This window comes from Lichenostomus cassidix, chromosome 10, assembly GCF_008360975.1.
Source record: "Lichenostomus cassidix isolate B80296 chromosome 10, HeHo_3.0, whole genome shotgun sequence".
Classification (NCBI taxonomy): domain Eukaryota; kingdom Metazoa; phylum Chordata; class Aves; order Passeriformes; family Meliphagidae; genus Lichenostomus; species Lichenostomus cassidix.
The window spans coordinates 1364570-1380000 of record NC_139491.1 but is presented as its reverse complement, the minus strand read 5'-3'; the positions used below and the strand labels follow the sequence as shown (position 1 = coordinate 1380000).

The 15431-nt window shown below is 40.1% G+C and overlaps 1 protein-coding gene across 1 annotated transcript in view; it reads left to right on the top strand.

Moving 5' to 3' along the window:
* Positions 1–15431, top strand: part of IQCH (IQ motif containing H) — a 62117-nt gene that overhangs the window by 25204 nt on the left and 21482 nt on the right. The window contains exons 13-16 of the mRNA XM_085070249.1: positions 3386–3469; positions 5569–5744; positions 8773–9045; positions 10829–11020. Coding sequence (XP_084926375.1) covers positions 3386–3469; positions 5569–5744; positions 8773–9045; positions 10829–11020 — 725 coding nt within the window. The remainder of the gene's footprint in view (positions 1–3385; positions 3470–5568; positions 5745–8772; positions 9046–10828; positions 11021–15431) is intronic.

Genomic DNA, 15431 nt, shown 5'->3' with positions numbered 1-15431 from the left:
AGTCAGCAGAGTTGTTGCACACCAGATGTTTTCAAAGTTGTGTTAAAATAATCCTCAGTATAATCAAAACAGGCTGACATCAAAAATTAATCATCATATCCCTGTTCTTCTGCTGGATTTGGGGAATTTATAGAAGGTTTTTAATTATTTCAACCTTAAAAGGTTAAAATATAAAAAAAAATACATTATTTCCTCTAAAAGAGGGACTTGAAAATGCTGTTTGGGAAAGTTATTCCTGCTTGGTTTTGTTAAATGCAGCTATATCAGGATATTTTGCCATATTCCATAGGGATTTTATATGGATTAAATTATGATGAGATTATTAAAATGTCATGTAAATATTTGGGGTTTTTTCTTTTGAAATATTAAGATGAAACCAGTTTTGAGAAACAGCAACAAAAAAAAAGAGCAATTTTGGTTTGATCTGATTTTAAGAACAGCAGATATTTAAAATCTGAGAAGGTGAAAACATAAAATCCCTACACTAAAAACCTTTAAAACGTAACAATAAAATCATTTTATATATTTTCTGCTCCTACACATTTGATATTTTAAAATTAAAAATTATTTGAGTAGACTCAGAGAAAGCTGGAAAATTTAAACCAGTAACATTTGGTTCAGCCTAAAAGGACTAAATATGCAAAATGCCAACTGATTTCAGCAGTATTTTTATTTTTTACTGCCTTTTTTCTGTAATGATAATTTTTTTTTAAATTGCAAAAGCTGGGACAGAGCAGATAAACAAGAAGACAGCAAAGTTTGATGATATTCGGTTGTTTCTGTGTTCAGTTTTGTAAATCAGAAATAAAACCTGAAATTCTCAATTCAATGTCCTTGACTTCAGCATTTGGAGCAAATCAGAGTCTGAGTTTAATTCCCATGAATGCAGGTGGAATTCCAATAAGTGCTGACAGAGTCAGGAGGGGGAATTTCTCATTTCACAACGGTTTCAGATTCATGGCAAGTGTCTGGAAATAATCCAGGAAAAGGGAGAGTGAAGAGCTTCAGTTGTACTGCTGGGAGGAGCAAATGGTTCCAATTCTTTCACCCAAACAAAAACTTGGGATTTCTAAGATAGCTAAAAAAAGAGAGTAGATTCCAGTGTTTAAGGATTGTTGTCAGGCAGAGTAAGGAGAAATGAGTTGGAACCTCCTAATCAGATTTACTCCCACAAATGTGTGCCAAATACAGAGAGAAAAATTCAGTTTTATTTGTTAAACCTTTGGGTATAATTTCCCAGACCAGTCCCAAGTCCTGGGGAGCACAAGGTGGGCAATCCCAGCTCATTTTCCTCCTTCCCCTGCAGATTTTACCCCAGGGGGACTCCAACCTTTGTCTCCTGTCCCCTCTCTGCTGCTCCTTCTCTCCAAGGCAGGTTTGGGGCTTCTTTGGTGGGAGAAGTTTTGCAGATGAGCAACATTTATTAAGGCAATGTCAATTAAAGGGTGTTAGGTCATGGCTGAGGTTGAAAGGGGAGCAGAATTCATTGCTGCACCTCTGATTTCAGCACTTCTGTGCCTCTCCCTGCACTTGGGAGTCATTGCTGCACACCAATCCCATTCCCAACCACATCCCAAATTTCAGATTACCAAATTTCTGATCTTACCCAGGTCAGAAACCAGAACTGATGGCACAGAGTTGTGATGCTGTAATCACAATATATTGAATTTATTTGGGTTGGATTCTGTTTCAACTGGAAGAAAAGGAATATTAAACCTTTAATCAGCTTTATCAGGTGTCCAGGCTTGGAGTATGGAATGTTCAAGGTGGATCAGGGGTGAGGAGGAAATGTGGTTCATCCTGTCCATTGGGAGGGGAAGGATTCACCAGCAGTGAATATTCCTCATTAAATCTAATGGGGTCATGACAGTGGAAGTTAATATATTGGGAATTAATATGTTTTATTAACCTCCCTGTGAAAAGTACAGTGGTGGAGTGCTGTAATGGATCTGCAGAGCCATAGCAAAATGCACATTTTCATTTACTTAATTGCCACTTTGTTATTCCTTTCAAATAATTCCTGGTTTTCCAAGTGATATTTGCATGTTATTTTTTTTGGCCCAGTTCTTAAAACCCAACGTTTCCAAAAGGAAAATTCAGGGTAAAGAAATCTGCTGCTTTCTAAGGTTAAAATTTCAATGGTTTGAAAATGTTAGGCAGCATTTTTAGTGCCTTAAAATTGGGTGAGAAGACAAAATGAAGCCTTGAGACTAAAGTTTAAATACTTTTCCTAATTTTTTTTTTTAGCAAGCTTTTTCTAATTACTGTAGCTTAACGCTGCCAGAGCAAAAAAAAAAAAAAAAAATCAATATATTTTACTTTGGTGAGTTCTCCAAGTGCTGTGCTTGGTACCACTGTGCAATATGTAAGTTTGATTAGAAATGGCTAAAAATTAAACTGGTAATTTGAATTTCTCTGTGTTTTCTGTATGTTCTGCTCTCCTGTGTGCAAAATGCCATTGCCACAGCACCTTAGAATGCTGATTACTAGTAATAATTGTAATTAGCCTGAGATATCCACTTTGCTGTTTTCTAAATGAAAGCACTGAAGTACTGAGCAAATTTGAGCCAAACTGAGTTTTCCCTGAGTTTCTGATGCTTTACCATGTGTAAATGTATGGAAATGTAAGGATCTTGTCACTGGATCAGTCAAGTTTTTATGTAAAACACTGAATATTTGAATGGCAACTGACAGTGGGGTTGGGAATGTTTGTACAAAACACCACAATTCACGTGGAATGGCAGTAATTTGAAAATTACAGCCTTCAAAATGAGACTTGCAGTGCTGCTGTCATTTCCTGCAGTCTGTTTGGATGTCAGCGTGGAATCAGCTGGAATTGTGACCTCCAAAGAGATAATCCAGGCTCAGACAGGCTGTCACTCACCTTTCCTCTGCAACAAAGTGAGCAGGTAGCACTGAGACATCTCCTTAATGAAGTGGGTTTGGTGCCTTTTATCTGTGTGAAGGACAAAATTAACCAGGATTCTTGCTTAATGATGGTGTCATTTTTATTTTTTTTTTTTCTGTTCTCCCAGTGTTTAAAAAAAAAATTAAAAAATCTGGCAACATGAAAGGCTCCCAGCGAAATGGTCTGCGTGGTTAAATTAGAAAACTCTGTAGGTCTGTAACATTCAGGTCTGTATTTAAAGTGACAGAAAAACGTGAAGTTACAGCAGTTCAGCAGTGAAAGCAAATTCAGAGAAACGCTGCAATTAGTGCTGTGGGATTTGAAATATGTTGCTTTATTTCAGCTTTTTTTAATCCAGAAGTCTTTTTTTTTTTTTTCTTCTCCCCAAATCTATACCAAATTTTTTTTTTCCAAATCCAACCCCAAATCTGAGGTTTTCTGACTCCAGTTTGAGGGGAGCCTTTCCTTGTTTTCCAGGCTATTCCCAAGGCATCCGTGAGCACATCCCAGATCTTGCTCTCCAGCAGAACCTGCAGATGGGAAGGCTGTGTGACATCCTGGGTATGTGATGAGCTCCTGCCTTTTGATTATTCCCCCTCAGTTGTGAGTGAGACAGAACAACACAAGGACTCTGTGGATTAATATTAAATATAGAGCACGGAGAAGCACCAGAGGAATTGATCTGCTGTGGCATTTCCTGGCCACGTTACCCATAAAAAAACCTGCTGGTTCCTTGTGCTAGAAGGTAAAGCAGCCTCATCCTGGGGCCTGCTGAGCACCACAAAGTGTTTAGTGTTCTACAAAATTAGGTAGCTAATTCTGTTAGTGCTCATTCAGGCTCACAGGGAGAGAGAGATGTGCTGGCAAAGAGCAAGCCCTTATTTAAACCAATTTTTTTTTTTTCTTTTAAATGGGCAAAGGAGGCAAAAGGCATCCATTTAAAAGTTTTTTTCCCTGACAGTCCTCTTTTAAGCAAAGCAGGGGAGGATATTATTTATCAGTGACCAAGTTCATTGGCTCCCTGGAATGACATGCTTTGTGTGATTCATATATATTTCAGCATCATGATTATTTTATAAATGCCATTTAGTAAGTTTGTAACAAAAATGTATTAGATCCAGAAATTTACAGTTGCCTAAAATAATAATGTAATTGCCTTTATATATTATCTAGGCACTCAAATTGTTTTTTCCTCAATATTGTTTTTCTTTTTTTTTTTATAACAGGGATTTTTTTTTTGGCTCTAAAATGATAGAAACTTAAAGGGACAAAGTCACACATTAAACAGACTTTTTTTTTTTTTGCTCATGTCTGAACCTGAAAATTGGTTCTACTGTAAAACAGACCACAAGAAAGGCACAAACTATTGAAATATTAGCTGAATTATGAACTAGATCAGGTGCTTTACCTGTGCCTGGCAGAAGAGCACTGAGATTTACCATTCTGGCTTGGTTTTTCTTTAGAAAAGCAGAGGATTTCCTTGCTGGTTGTGACCTCCTGTGGGTTAAGCTGTCCCTGGAACCCCACTGTGTCCAAAGGAGACTTTATCTCTCTTTCTAGGGCAGTGCTACAGCAGTAAAATGTGCTGCAGCTTTTTATTCCCCACATTCACTTGAGTTGTCAATTTTTTATTAGAATATTGACTGGTGAATGCTTCTGAACTCTTCAGGTAATTATTTTTAAAAGTTCTCTGGTAAATAATTATATAAAGATTCTGACTGTGGGCTCTGCATTACTTTAATGCTTCAGGTGAGTTCTGGTCTCAGATTTTTATGTGGATTATTTCCCTGCAGCTTTCACAAAACAAATTCAATCAATGGGGTCTCTTTTTCCTTTACAGCATTTGGCTCAGGGTTTCCTTCTCCAGTCCTTGCTTTGCTGCAGATCCATTCCCATGGAATAACAGTTATCCCTGGCACTGTGCACAGCAAAACAATGAAAGACTTCCCACTGATTTGGATCAAAATCTTGGAGTGCTTTTTGTTACTGATGCTCCAAGGCCCATTAATTCATTAACTCATCTATTAACATTAATATTTTAGCAGAGCAGAGTGGTTACAATTTTCCACTGCCTGTGTGACAGATTTTTCTTCTGTTTAGACCCAGCCCTTCAGCCCAAGCTGTTTTCCATGTGGAAAAGCAGATTTCCAGCCTGTGTAGAAGTGGCAGCTCTGCACACTCCCATGGTTATTAATGATACCCCACCGTGAGCTTTTGTGTGGACAGCACAGGAGTGGGAACAGCCCATGGAAAATCCAGGCAGCATAGAAAATTGCAATTTCATCAGCTTTCCAAACTGAATAGCTGAGTTTTATAATTTCCCGACGTTAATGGGATATATTCTTAAAGCACTTCAATTCCCATTGATGTTAATGGGAGCCAAGCTTACAAATCCCCCTGCACCACTTCCCAAATCCTGCCCCCAATATGTTCTGCAGATTGAATCCTGGCAAGCAGCTCTTTCTGTGGGGTTGCTGACCTGTCTGCAGAGAAATGCTGAAGCACAGCAAAAGCGCTAAGATTTGGGAATTAGGCCTCGTTTTTATTTCCAGGGCTTTTTTTTAGGGAAGCTATTTGTGAGCAGTCAGGAATGCTGGGATTTCTGCTGGGAATGGGGTTACCTCTCTCCCAGTGATGAGCACTGTGCCCCTTTGTTTCAGATGCCAACGTGGACGTCATCTACATCTGCCCCCTTGCTCTGAGTGAGGAGTTGCTGCAGTATTACAATAAACTCCTGGGTCTGCAGGCAGCTGTTAGATCTGGGAACCCTGAGGACATGGCTGACCTGCAGGACAGGTTCAAAATTCTCACCCCTGAAGCTATAAACAGCTTCCCTGTGAGTTTGTCTTCTAATTACTACAGCTTGAGGGATGCAGTAAAATTAAATTGGAAATTTTATAACTTGCAACGCTCTGGTACACATCAGTGAAATATTATTGCAAGTTTAAGGGCTTTACTGATTAGACTACTAGTTAGAGCATTGGAAATAAATATCCTGGTTTAGCTATATAGACTTGCTTGAGATAGTCCTATATTGGCTATTTGGAGGCTGTTGTCCCTTCTGACTCTATGCTTGGGACTGGGAACTTGATAGATTTATATCTCTAAGCAAATCATAGCAATAAACCATTCTTATTACTCAAACTTTATCTCTGGCTAGCCCAGCATTCAATCATTCCTGTGTTTGCAGTGTTTCTTGCAACTAAATCCAGTGCAGAGCTCCTCAAGGAACAGGGCTTAAGCAAAGTTAGGTAATAATACAGAAGTATTCATTTCAAACAGAACAGAATAATATATAAATATTAACTCCAATAATGCAGAAGTAATAGTTCCAGGATAATAATTAATAATACAGAAATATTAGTTCCAGATCTGTCATGTTTAAATCCATGTGCTAAAACATGGTCTAGTTGATGTACAGTAAGTACAGTGTTTGTGAAAATGCTGCAGTGCAGTAAAGACTTTTACAGTGAATCATAGTTTTGTATTGTAAATATGGAACCTGCAGTGTCTTGGCTGAGATTTGATTTTTATCAAACTTTGTAGAATGTTTAAGGTCTTTGCTCGACGCCCTTCTGCTGGTTTTGTTGTTTTTTTTCTTTTTAAATTGCACTTTGACAATCATAGCAGTTTTTTCTATGGTTACTGGGTTATTTTTCCAGTGCTAACCCCCAGCTATTAGTGTATTAATGCCAAAAACTGTCAGGAAAATGGGAAAACCCAGATTTTGTGTGAACCAGGCTGAGGCAACCCTTGGCTCTTCACTGTCATGCACCTGTTTATATGCAAAATCCTCTCACTACCTTGTTTTCCTTAGACATGTGTTCTTTACTATTTAATAATCAATATGTTTAAGGAATATATCCTCTCTGTGGAGAGGAATTTGCTGAGAACTGATCCTGCTCATCCCTTGGCTTCAGTGACAGTTTGGGCTGTGGAAAGGTTTGAGCTTTATAGGCTCTTTTTAAGGATCTTTCTCTTGGCTTATTGAATCAAAAGCTTTTATTGCACCTAATATATCTAAATTTATTCCTAATCAATAAAAGCATGGCTTGAAGGCCACCTTAGAAGGCTCCTTTCAGCCATTCCAGAAGCACAAATCAGCCTTGCAGGTTTTCCCAGCTGGAAAACGCATGGAAGGAAAAGGTGTGGCAAAGGCCCAGGAGATCCTGAGGTGTCACAGCTGGGGCTTTGCTCACCTGCTGATGCCAAGGTCACATCTGGGATCTTGGGAAGCTGAAAACAAAACAAAACTCAACAGGTCTGAGAGCCAAGAGCTTTGGTCAATCCCAAATCCCCTGTTCTGGGCAGTGCTGCTGGAATCCCTCAGTTCTCCTGTTTTTCCCTGCTCTCCCTCCTCACTTCCATGGATCCTGGCAGGAATGAAGCAGCTTTTACAGCCTGTTTCCTGCTCCCTTAATTAACTGTAAAATCCATTACTGAGGACACAAAGCAAATCTCCTCCCTACATCACCCCTCTGGCCCCAGGGAGGGAGTGACCAGGGCTGGGAATTGATCCTGTTCCCTTGTTTTGGAGCAGTGTTCAGGTAAAGGGAACTTTAAAAAGTCTTGGCTTTAAAACTGCTGCAGGGAAAAGGGCTCCAGGTGACTTGTTTGTTGTTCTTTTTGTCCTTAAATTTCTGTCATTCCTTTTTTTCTGCTGGAACTTGGGAGAGTATCCCATTTCTGCTGTCCTTGCTGTGTGTCCATCTCCTTTACAGAGAGATTTGGGCACTTTTTGGAGTTGTTTGGTGTGAGAAAGGAGCTGCTAGAATTCCATCTCCTTTTCTGTCATCATCCCTGTCCGAGCAATGAAATCAGGATTTATACTTCAGTCCCTGTCAGTGAACATCCAGGACTTGGAAGGAAAATATCCTGTGTTCTCCAATGCTGGAAATCCCTGGCAAATCCAGGATTTACGTTATCCTGGAAAGGGATTCTTTCCTGAGGCCTAAATTTTAGATGAAATCTCAATGGGAAGGTGATTTTCTTCTTGTTAGGATTATTATTGTTTATGACAATTTATTACAGTGGATTTCTCTTCTGCTATTTCTCCACTCCTCTCTGTCTCATCCTCAGTGTGTTTTTGGGAAAATAATTGGAGTATCTGCAGGTCATGCATGGGATATGTTGTTTAAAACATCTTTGAGGTTTCACCTGCCATGACTGATATTCTTATTTAAATTCAGAGGTTATAGGATATGTCGTGAGCTGCTTGTTCAGCAACAGATCTCCTTTTTAAGAAGAAATGAAAAATTCCTTCCAAAAAAGTTGGATCCCTTGTATTTTAAGCAACTACAGAACGACTCCCCTCTCCTTAAGTGGTGCTTTAGATCAGCTATCAGAGCTCCTGTGTAATGGAAATGTGCATCCCCAGTAATTTAATGTGAGCACTGAAAGCTTTTGTAAATCAAAGTGTTTTATTCTCAGGGAATCACTTAAAATACCACTGAACTGTATGTGAAATACATTCCCTGCTATAGGGGAGGGGGTCTCTTCATTTTTTTTATTGATTTTGAGGAGCTCTGGAGTTAAACCGTGCCAGGAGTGTTGCTGAGATGAATCACTATTATCCAAAGGCCACCAGCCTCTCTGCCGACTGACAGAAGGATAATTCCACATGGATCAAATAAATACAGATGTGTAGTAATTAGTTCTATTCCCAATGAGGCCATTCCCAACACACTAAAGATGTGCACGATTATGGAGCTTCACCCCAACAGCTTTTATCAATTTAAACTGCTAAGCTACAGGATAGGTCATAACCCAGCCTGCTATTAATAATGTATTTATTGTGGGCAACATTAGGAATTAGGGGGAGGAAAAAAAACATTTCTCACCAGAGTAATACTCTCTTTTTGCAGGAGCACCACATGTGCCTGGCCACCCTGCTCAAGTACAGCCCCAGGACCATGCAGAGGATCCAGGTGCTGATCCAGAGCAGGGATGCCTACATGGTTGGGGGTTTTCCCCACCAGGATGACCTGGCTGTGGCTGATGTGCTCCAGGTGCCTGTGCTGGGCTCAGAGCCAGCAGTGGCTCAGCTCTACAGCTCCAAGTCTGGCAGCAGGAGGATGTTTGCCAGCGCTGGGGTGCCAATCCCTCCTGGAGAGGGGAACATCCACAGCTGGGAGCAGGTGAGGCTCTGGGCTGGGATCTGGGCTGGGATGGCAATTGGTGTCACTGCAACAACTCCATTGGTGAGACTTCATGGCTTTGGTCAAATCTTGGCTGAGGTTGGGTCCTTTTTTGGCTCAATTAAATGCAGTTTGTGCCCAAGGCAGGAAGGATCACAGTTACTCTGGGATTCTTCATGGTGCTGAGGATTTAAAAGTGTTTGGTCCAGTATTTGAGACAGTTTGTGCTGCTGCCCCATGGGGGAAGCCATGAAATGAATACATTTTACCAGTGACTAAAGATGCACATTTTCCAAAAATCCTTCTTCTAAGTGGAAGAAATTTCCCCCTCAATGAGCCTCTTCCAACTGAGGTTGGAACTTTGTACCCAGCCTGTCATTGCTAAATTCATCTCTCTTGTTGGCTTGACCAGTAAGAAAAGAATGAAATATTATTGAACTGAAATGAAAAGGCACAAGAGCTTTCTGTACTTTCATTTCACATGTTTATTTTGCAGTCAGTGCCTCAGTATTTTATTCTGTAAGCTGAATTTGCAGTTTACAGTGATATCTCTAAGTATTAATTTTTTTTAAACACATTTTTGGTGGTGTTACATCTCATCCAGGAAAATAATCATTGCTAAGGTTTTTTGTAGGTGTTTCTGCTTCTTCACGAGGCTTTTCACATTGCTTTGCTTTTATTAATCACCTTTAGCACTGAACAATCCAAGCTCCACAAATACATTGCAACTTCTCCAGTAGATGAAATAAATACATGATCAATGACCTGCAAAACAGCTGTTTGATTTATTTGATTCCCCTAAATTATTTAACAATACTTTCGGTTCATCCTACAGGGTTATGGAATTTCTCCTTCTGTTGTTTGCTTGTATGAAATATTGACATTTTAGGTTAAATAATCAAAGCGAGGTGACACCATGGTAAAGCACAATTCAATTTTCACTTAAAGATAGCACATAATTCTTTGTGATTGGTACAGTCCTTACAGGATTATTGATCCTTTTCATTACTGTAGGGCAGCCCTCAAGAAAAACACATTTATGTGATTCTCAAAAGCCACAAATGGAACACATGTAATTGTATTTTAGGTCAATCTTTAAAAAGAAAAAAAAACCAAAGAAACAAAAATCCCCCAAATTACTCTGTAAAATGGAGAAGACTCCAGCCAATGCAACAAGATCTGAGAATACTTTTACCAGGTTCAAAGTCATTTGCAGTTTCTAAGAAGCTAATTGCATCCTGCACCAGCTGGGCAAAAGGCATTTGAAAGCCATTTAAATCTGTGTACATACACAAATAAATAATTAGCATTTTTATAAAGCCTGCCTGGTACCTCCTTCCTACATTTATAACCACGCAATGCTCTCTCCAGTAGGAGAATTTCCCAGCTGTTTTGGCTGGTGTTTCTCTGGCACATTTTTGCAAATAGCATCGTCCATCCCACGTTGTTCCCTGTCACAAACATTTATGGAGCACTTCTGGTGATCCAAAACCTTAGATCCTCATCACACAAAAAAAAACACCAAAAAAACAACAAAACCTGGGCAGGCAAGTTCCTCTCTGCAGAAAACAGGGATGAAGGCCATGGAAAACTCAACTTTTTTCATCCAAAACTGGCCAAGCTTGCTTCCAATCCACACCCAAACAGCTGTAACAGCACAACCATCTCTGAGACAATAAAACCACGTCTAGAAAATCAATTTGAAGCTGAAATATTTGGGAAGTGGAAGGCTGGGGAGCGTTTTGGTGTTGTGACAGCTCAAAGGATGTTGGTGTCCCTGCAGCTGCTCCGTGCTCTCAGCCAGCTCATCGTGGACAACGTGGAGGTGCAGCGCTGGCTCTTCAAGGTGGATGGGGAGCGTGGAGGAGATGGCACTGCCTACTGTGATGTCCTTGCCCACCTGCAATGTCACCCCTGGATCCACAGGGAATGGCACAGACTCGGCCCTGAGGTGTGGAGGCAGAGCCAGGCTCGGGTAAGTGACAAAAAACATCTTGTCATGGCTCTTCAAACCCTGAGGTTCCTCTTTGCTGTAAATCTCCTCTCTGAACTCTCATTTGAAGGTAGATGTTGATATCACAGCCCAGACTGGCTTTACAAAGCAATAAATAGCAGTAATCCAAATTAAATTCTGAAATATTCCAAAATCCAAAGGAATGCCTGGCAACCAACTGTGGAATGAGTTGGGTCATAACACTTCCTATGCAATAATGTGCAAATTTTACATATCTTTTATCCAAAGTGATGACTTGTAAAGTTTATTTGCAGCAGAGCCTAATATCTAGATAGAAATTTGGAATTATTGAAACAAAGATTGATTGGGATTGGGATTAATATAGTTGAACAACATTAATTCAAAACCACAACAAACTGACTGCTTTTAAATCTGTTTTTTAATGGATTATTTTTCCTGTATGTTTTGCCTCACTAATAACTTTTAAACTCGTATGAGACACAACACTTGAGGCCTTGGAGATCATTAAACTCCTGCAAGTTTCATTACCAGGGGTGTTTGGGTAAGGAGAGACATCTATCAATATCTAACTAAGGGAAACATTAGAGCATGAACTCAGGCACTCCTGGATTCCCAAGAATCCCCAGGATTGAGAGGCAGGAAGATGATACATTTTAACTGCAGGAAAATCCATATGAAACCACACTTCATTATTCTGCCATTCTGAGAACTATTTGTAGTTTAAATATTCATTGGTATTTAAATGTGTTAATTTCAATAAGCATTTGATATTTCTGTATATCGTGCCAAATTCATTCCTAATGTAATGGTTTTAAAGCCAGAAGGAATGTATCCAGAAAAATTGTTTAATTTACATAAACTACTCATTATAGCTCTTCTGATTTTTTTAATTCAATCAAAACGGGTTTGAAATTTTGGGTTGATTGAATTATATTGTATATTAAAATTTCAAAGTGTGCTGATTACACTTCTGCCGCGTTTGACAACTACAAAATAATTCCACATTATAGAACAGAGTTCACCAGATATAAGCTGAAGGGATAATTTCTGTGATCTGCTGCAAGTCAGGCAGGATGAAGCAGAGCCCTGGAGAGCCATCCCAGTGGGACACAGAGCTCAGCATCAATCCAGGGCTGCTGCCACCACCTGGGTCATGAGAATCCTGAGTCACCAGCTCTAGCTCTTTGCTGGCAGAAATTCCTAATAGAATTGATATTCTCTACTCCTGGTGCTCCTGTTTCTGTGCCTTTTTTATCCTTTTCCTAAGTGCCTGAAGTGCCTGAAGGACACAGTGATCCTTGACTTCCTTTGGTTTTCCTTGATATTCCATTCACCTCCAGCTTTGATAACAACCAGGAATCAACCAGGGAGAAAACCTTAAACATTAACACATGTTGGAAGTTGGGGAATAAATATGGAATAATGGATTTGATTTGATTTCTAGACCAACATTGAAATGGGCTTTGGCACAGGTTGTCCAGAGAAGCTGTGCTGTCCCTGGATCCCTGGAGTGTCCAAGGCCAGGCTGGACAGGGCTTGGAGCAACTTGGGACACTGGAAGGTGTCCCTGCCATGGCAGGGATGGAACTGGATGATCCTAAAAATCCCTCCCAATCCAAACCTCTTTGATTCCAAAGTGTGGAACTTGCTGCTGTTCTGAACACCTTGCTTGAATGTTTGCTCAACATCTCCCTGCCTTCCCCGTTTACCCTCTTTTGAAGTAATGAATTGCAGCCTCCCCGAGCCTCACCACGGAGAGCAGAGGATTAAAATGCTCCTTTGTTGGGGAACACCATTGTAATGATCCACATTTAAACATCAAAGCAGCACTTTGTGCTTTAATGTCCTGTTGCAGTGTGGGGACCTGGTTGCTTTGATAATGAAGACGTCGTGTCACTGCCACACACAAAACTGATGCTGGCAGGTTATTAAAAAACTCAGCTTCTTGATGAAAGACTATCCTGCAGGCTAGGAGTACAGTGAAAAGCCTCTCCATTCTGCTGGAATTATTAGAAATGAGAACATGACTGTAAGCACTAAATTATGGTAATACTTACAAATAGCATCATTTGCATAGCAGTTTCAGACTCGACACTCAGATTTTCCTCAGTGGCGTGGAGTAGGCAACAGATTAAAAATAATGTACTTTGTGAGTTTGAACTGGGTAAAAATCTATTCCACTAAAAATGAAGCTGATTTTAGATTCCTCATTGCAAATAGAACATGGGGCAGACCTTAGGATTATGGATGGATTTCACCTCGTTGACTTAATGCAGCCTCTGAGTTATCTGAACAATTAATTTGTACCTGCAGAAAGGGTTGAACTCATAAACTGCATGAATGTCTCAAAGTCCATCAGTCCTGTGCACTGCTGAGGTTGTCAGCAGAGAAATTCCATCCTGAGGCCCAGAATCCAATGGCTCAATTTCCAGAGCACTGCTGCACATTTGGCCCTTGTGAGGTTGGTTGTGGAACATCCTCCAGTGTGGAAAAGAACATGAGGGTTTGGCCCTAGTTGTGCACAAAAAGATTAGTAAATGCTGAATCTCCTTATCAGTTAAATTGGTTCTTGTGGGGTGAATGATGATTGTAGGGAACAAACAAATTTATTTTTCTGTGCCAATTCAAGCTTCAGTTAGTCCATGCATAGCAGAAAAGTGAGTTTGCTGCTGTAAGAGTAGGTGAATTTTTTGGAACATTTAGAGAAAGATCTCCATAGTACTTACTAATATATGGAATAGCTGGGTGTCTCACTCCTGCTCAAAGTCAGCAGCTCAGAGTCTGGAAAATCTCACCTAAACTTCTAGAGAGCCTTGCTGGGAGACTCTGACTTCATGGAAAACTCTTGTTGTTGCTGACACTCTCTGGCTTAGAGGGATTCTGAGTTGTTGGAGGCTGGGAGAGTATCCAGGGAATGGATATGCTCACTCTATTTTCATATTTTCCTTTTTCTTCCACTCAAACTCCCCAAACTCTTCCCTTTTAGGACAAAGGTGACATCACCTTCCTGTTAGCATTGCCTTTTTTCTTCTTTGAACAATTCCCTTTTCCATAAACACCTCAGGACTGCAGGATCCCATCCTCTTGGATAACTGTGGAACTGTAAATAGTAAATCACTAGATTAAATTACTACTGAAATTAATTTCAGAATTATCTTTTATTACCCTGTGACTTAATTAACCACCAGGACCAGCAACATGATGTGAGTTTATCTAGCAGCAAGTCTGGAGATATCAAAGATCAGCAAAAGGGATAAAGAAGAGCTGAAAATCCAGGGATAGAACAAGACACAGAAAAACAAGCAACAAATATTCTCTCAATAAGCCCTTAAAATTGGTGATAGCTACACAACCTTTTAAAAACTCTCCATTAAATATCTGTTGAAGAGGGAAAAAAAGGGATTTAATGCACTTGGGCAGCCCCTGCTAGAAAAATGTTTGAATTTTACTCCTCCAGTTGAGTCACAGGATTTTGTCTGTCTTTTCCTTACAGGCTATAATTTGGTTAATTTAGTACAGTGAGGAAATCAGAATCTTTTCAAAAGGTGGCAAATCTGGACAGCTTTTGGTCTGAATCACCTAAAACAAGATTTAGATGCTGCTTGCAGGATTTTGCATTGATTGCTATTGGAAAATAGTCATGCAAAATGCTGAATGTTCCTTAATTTAAACATTTTTTGGTCAGCTTTTGCAAGTCCTGTAGTAATGGATGAACTTTGGGATTCCCTGGAAATCGGGAATAGTGGGGAGCAGATGGTTGGATGAATTCCATGCTCTACAGCAAACCTGGAGCTTCCATACCACATCTTGTTCCTTTACTGGGTTGAGGAGTTCAGAGCAGAGTGTGTTTGCAAACAAACCAGGATAAAACAAATCAATCAAAACTGTAATTTCAGGAACATGGCACTGCCAGCACACTCCTTTCTGACCTGCTTTGAACACAGGAGAGCTTCCTAACACTGCTTTTTTCCTGATTTTTTAAAACTGATCTCAGTGTAACACCTAAGGGAGTTCTTAGGGGAGTCTGTTGTGCACATGGAGTTGCAGATGTGGTATTTTTCCAGCCTGAGGAGGGCCAGAAACTCTGACAGATCCCACAAAATGCATCCTCCAGCATTTTGACAGGTTTTTAACATTTCTTCCAACTGATCCCACGTTTAATAGGGAAAGAAAAAGAACCCAAAGACTTCAGGAAGAGATTGCTGATGGAAAGGAGCAGTGCTGCAGGTTTGTTAGTGTGAGCAGTGCTCTGCCAGCAATTATCCCAAATATTTGAAATATTCCCTGTACCTGCAAACAATCTGTTTCTCAAGACACCTGTGTGTCTGCCACGGTGCTGTTGGAGGTGATGTGCAAATCTGAGATGAAAAAAAGCAGAATTCTACCCCTGGCTTCAGTGAAAGCTGGGATA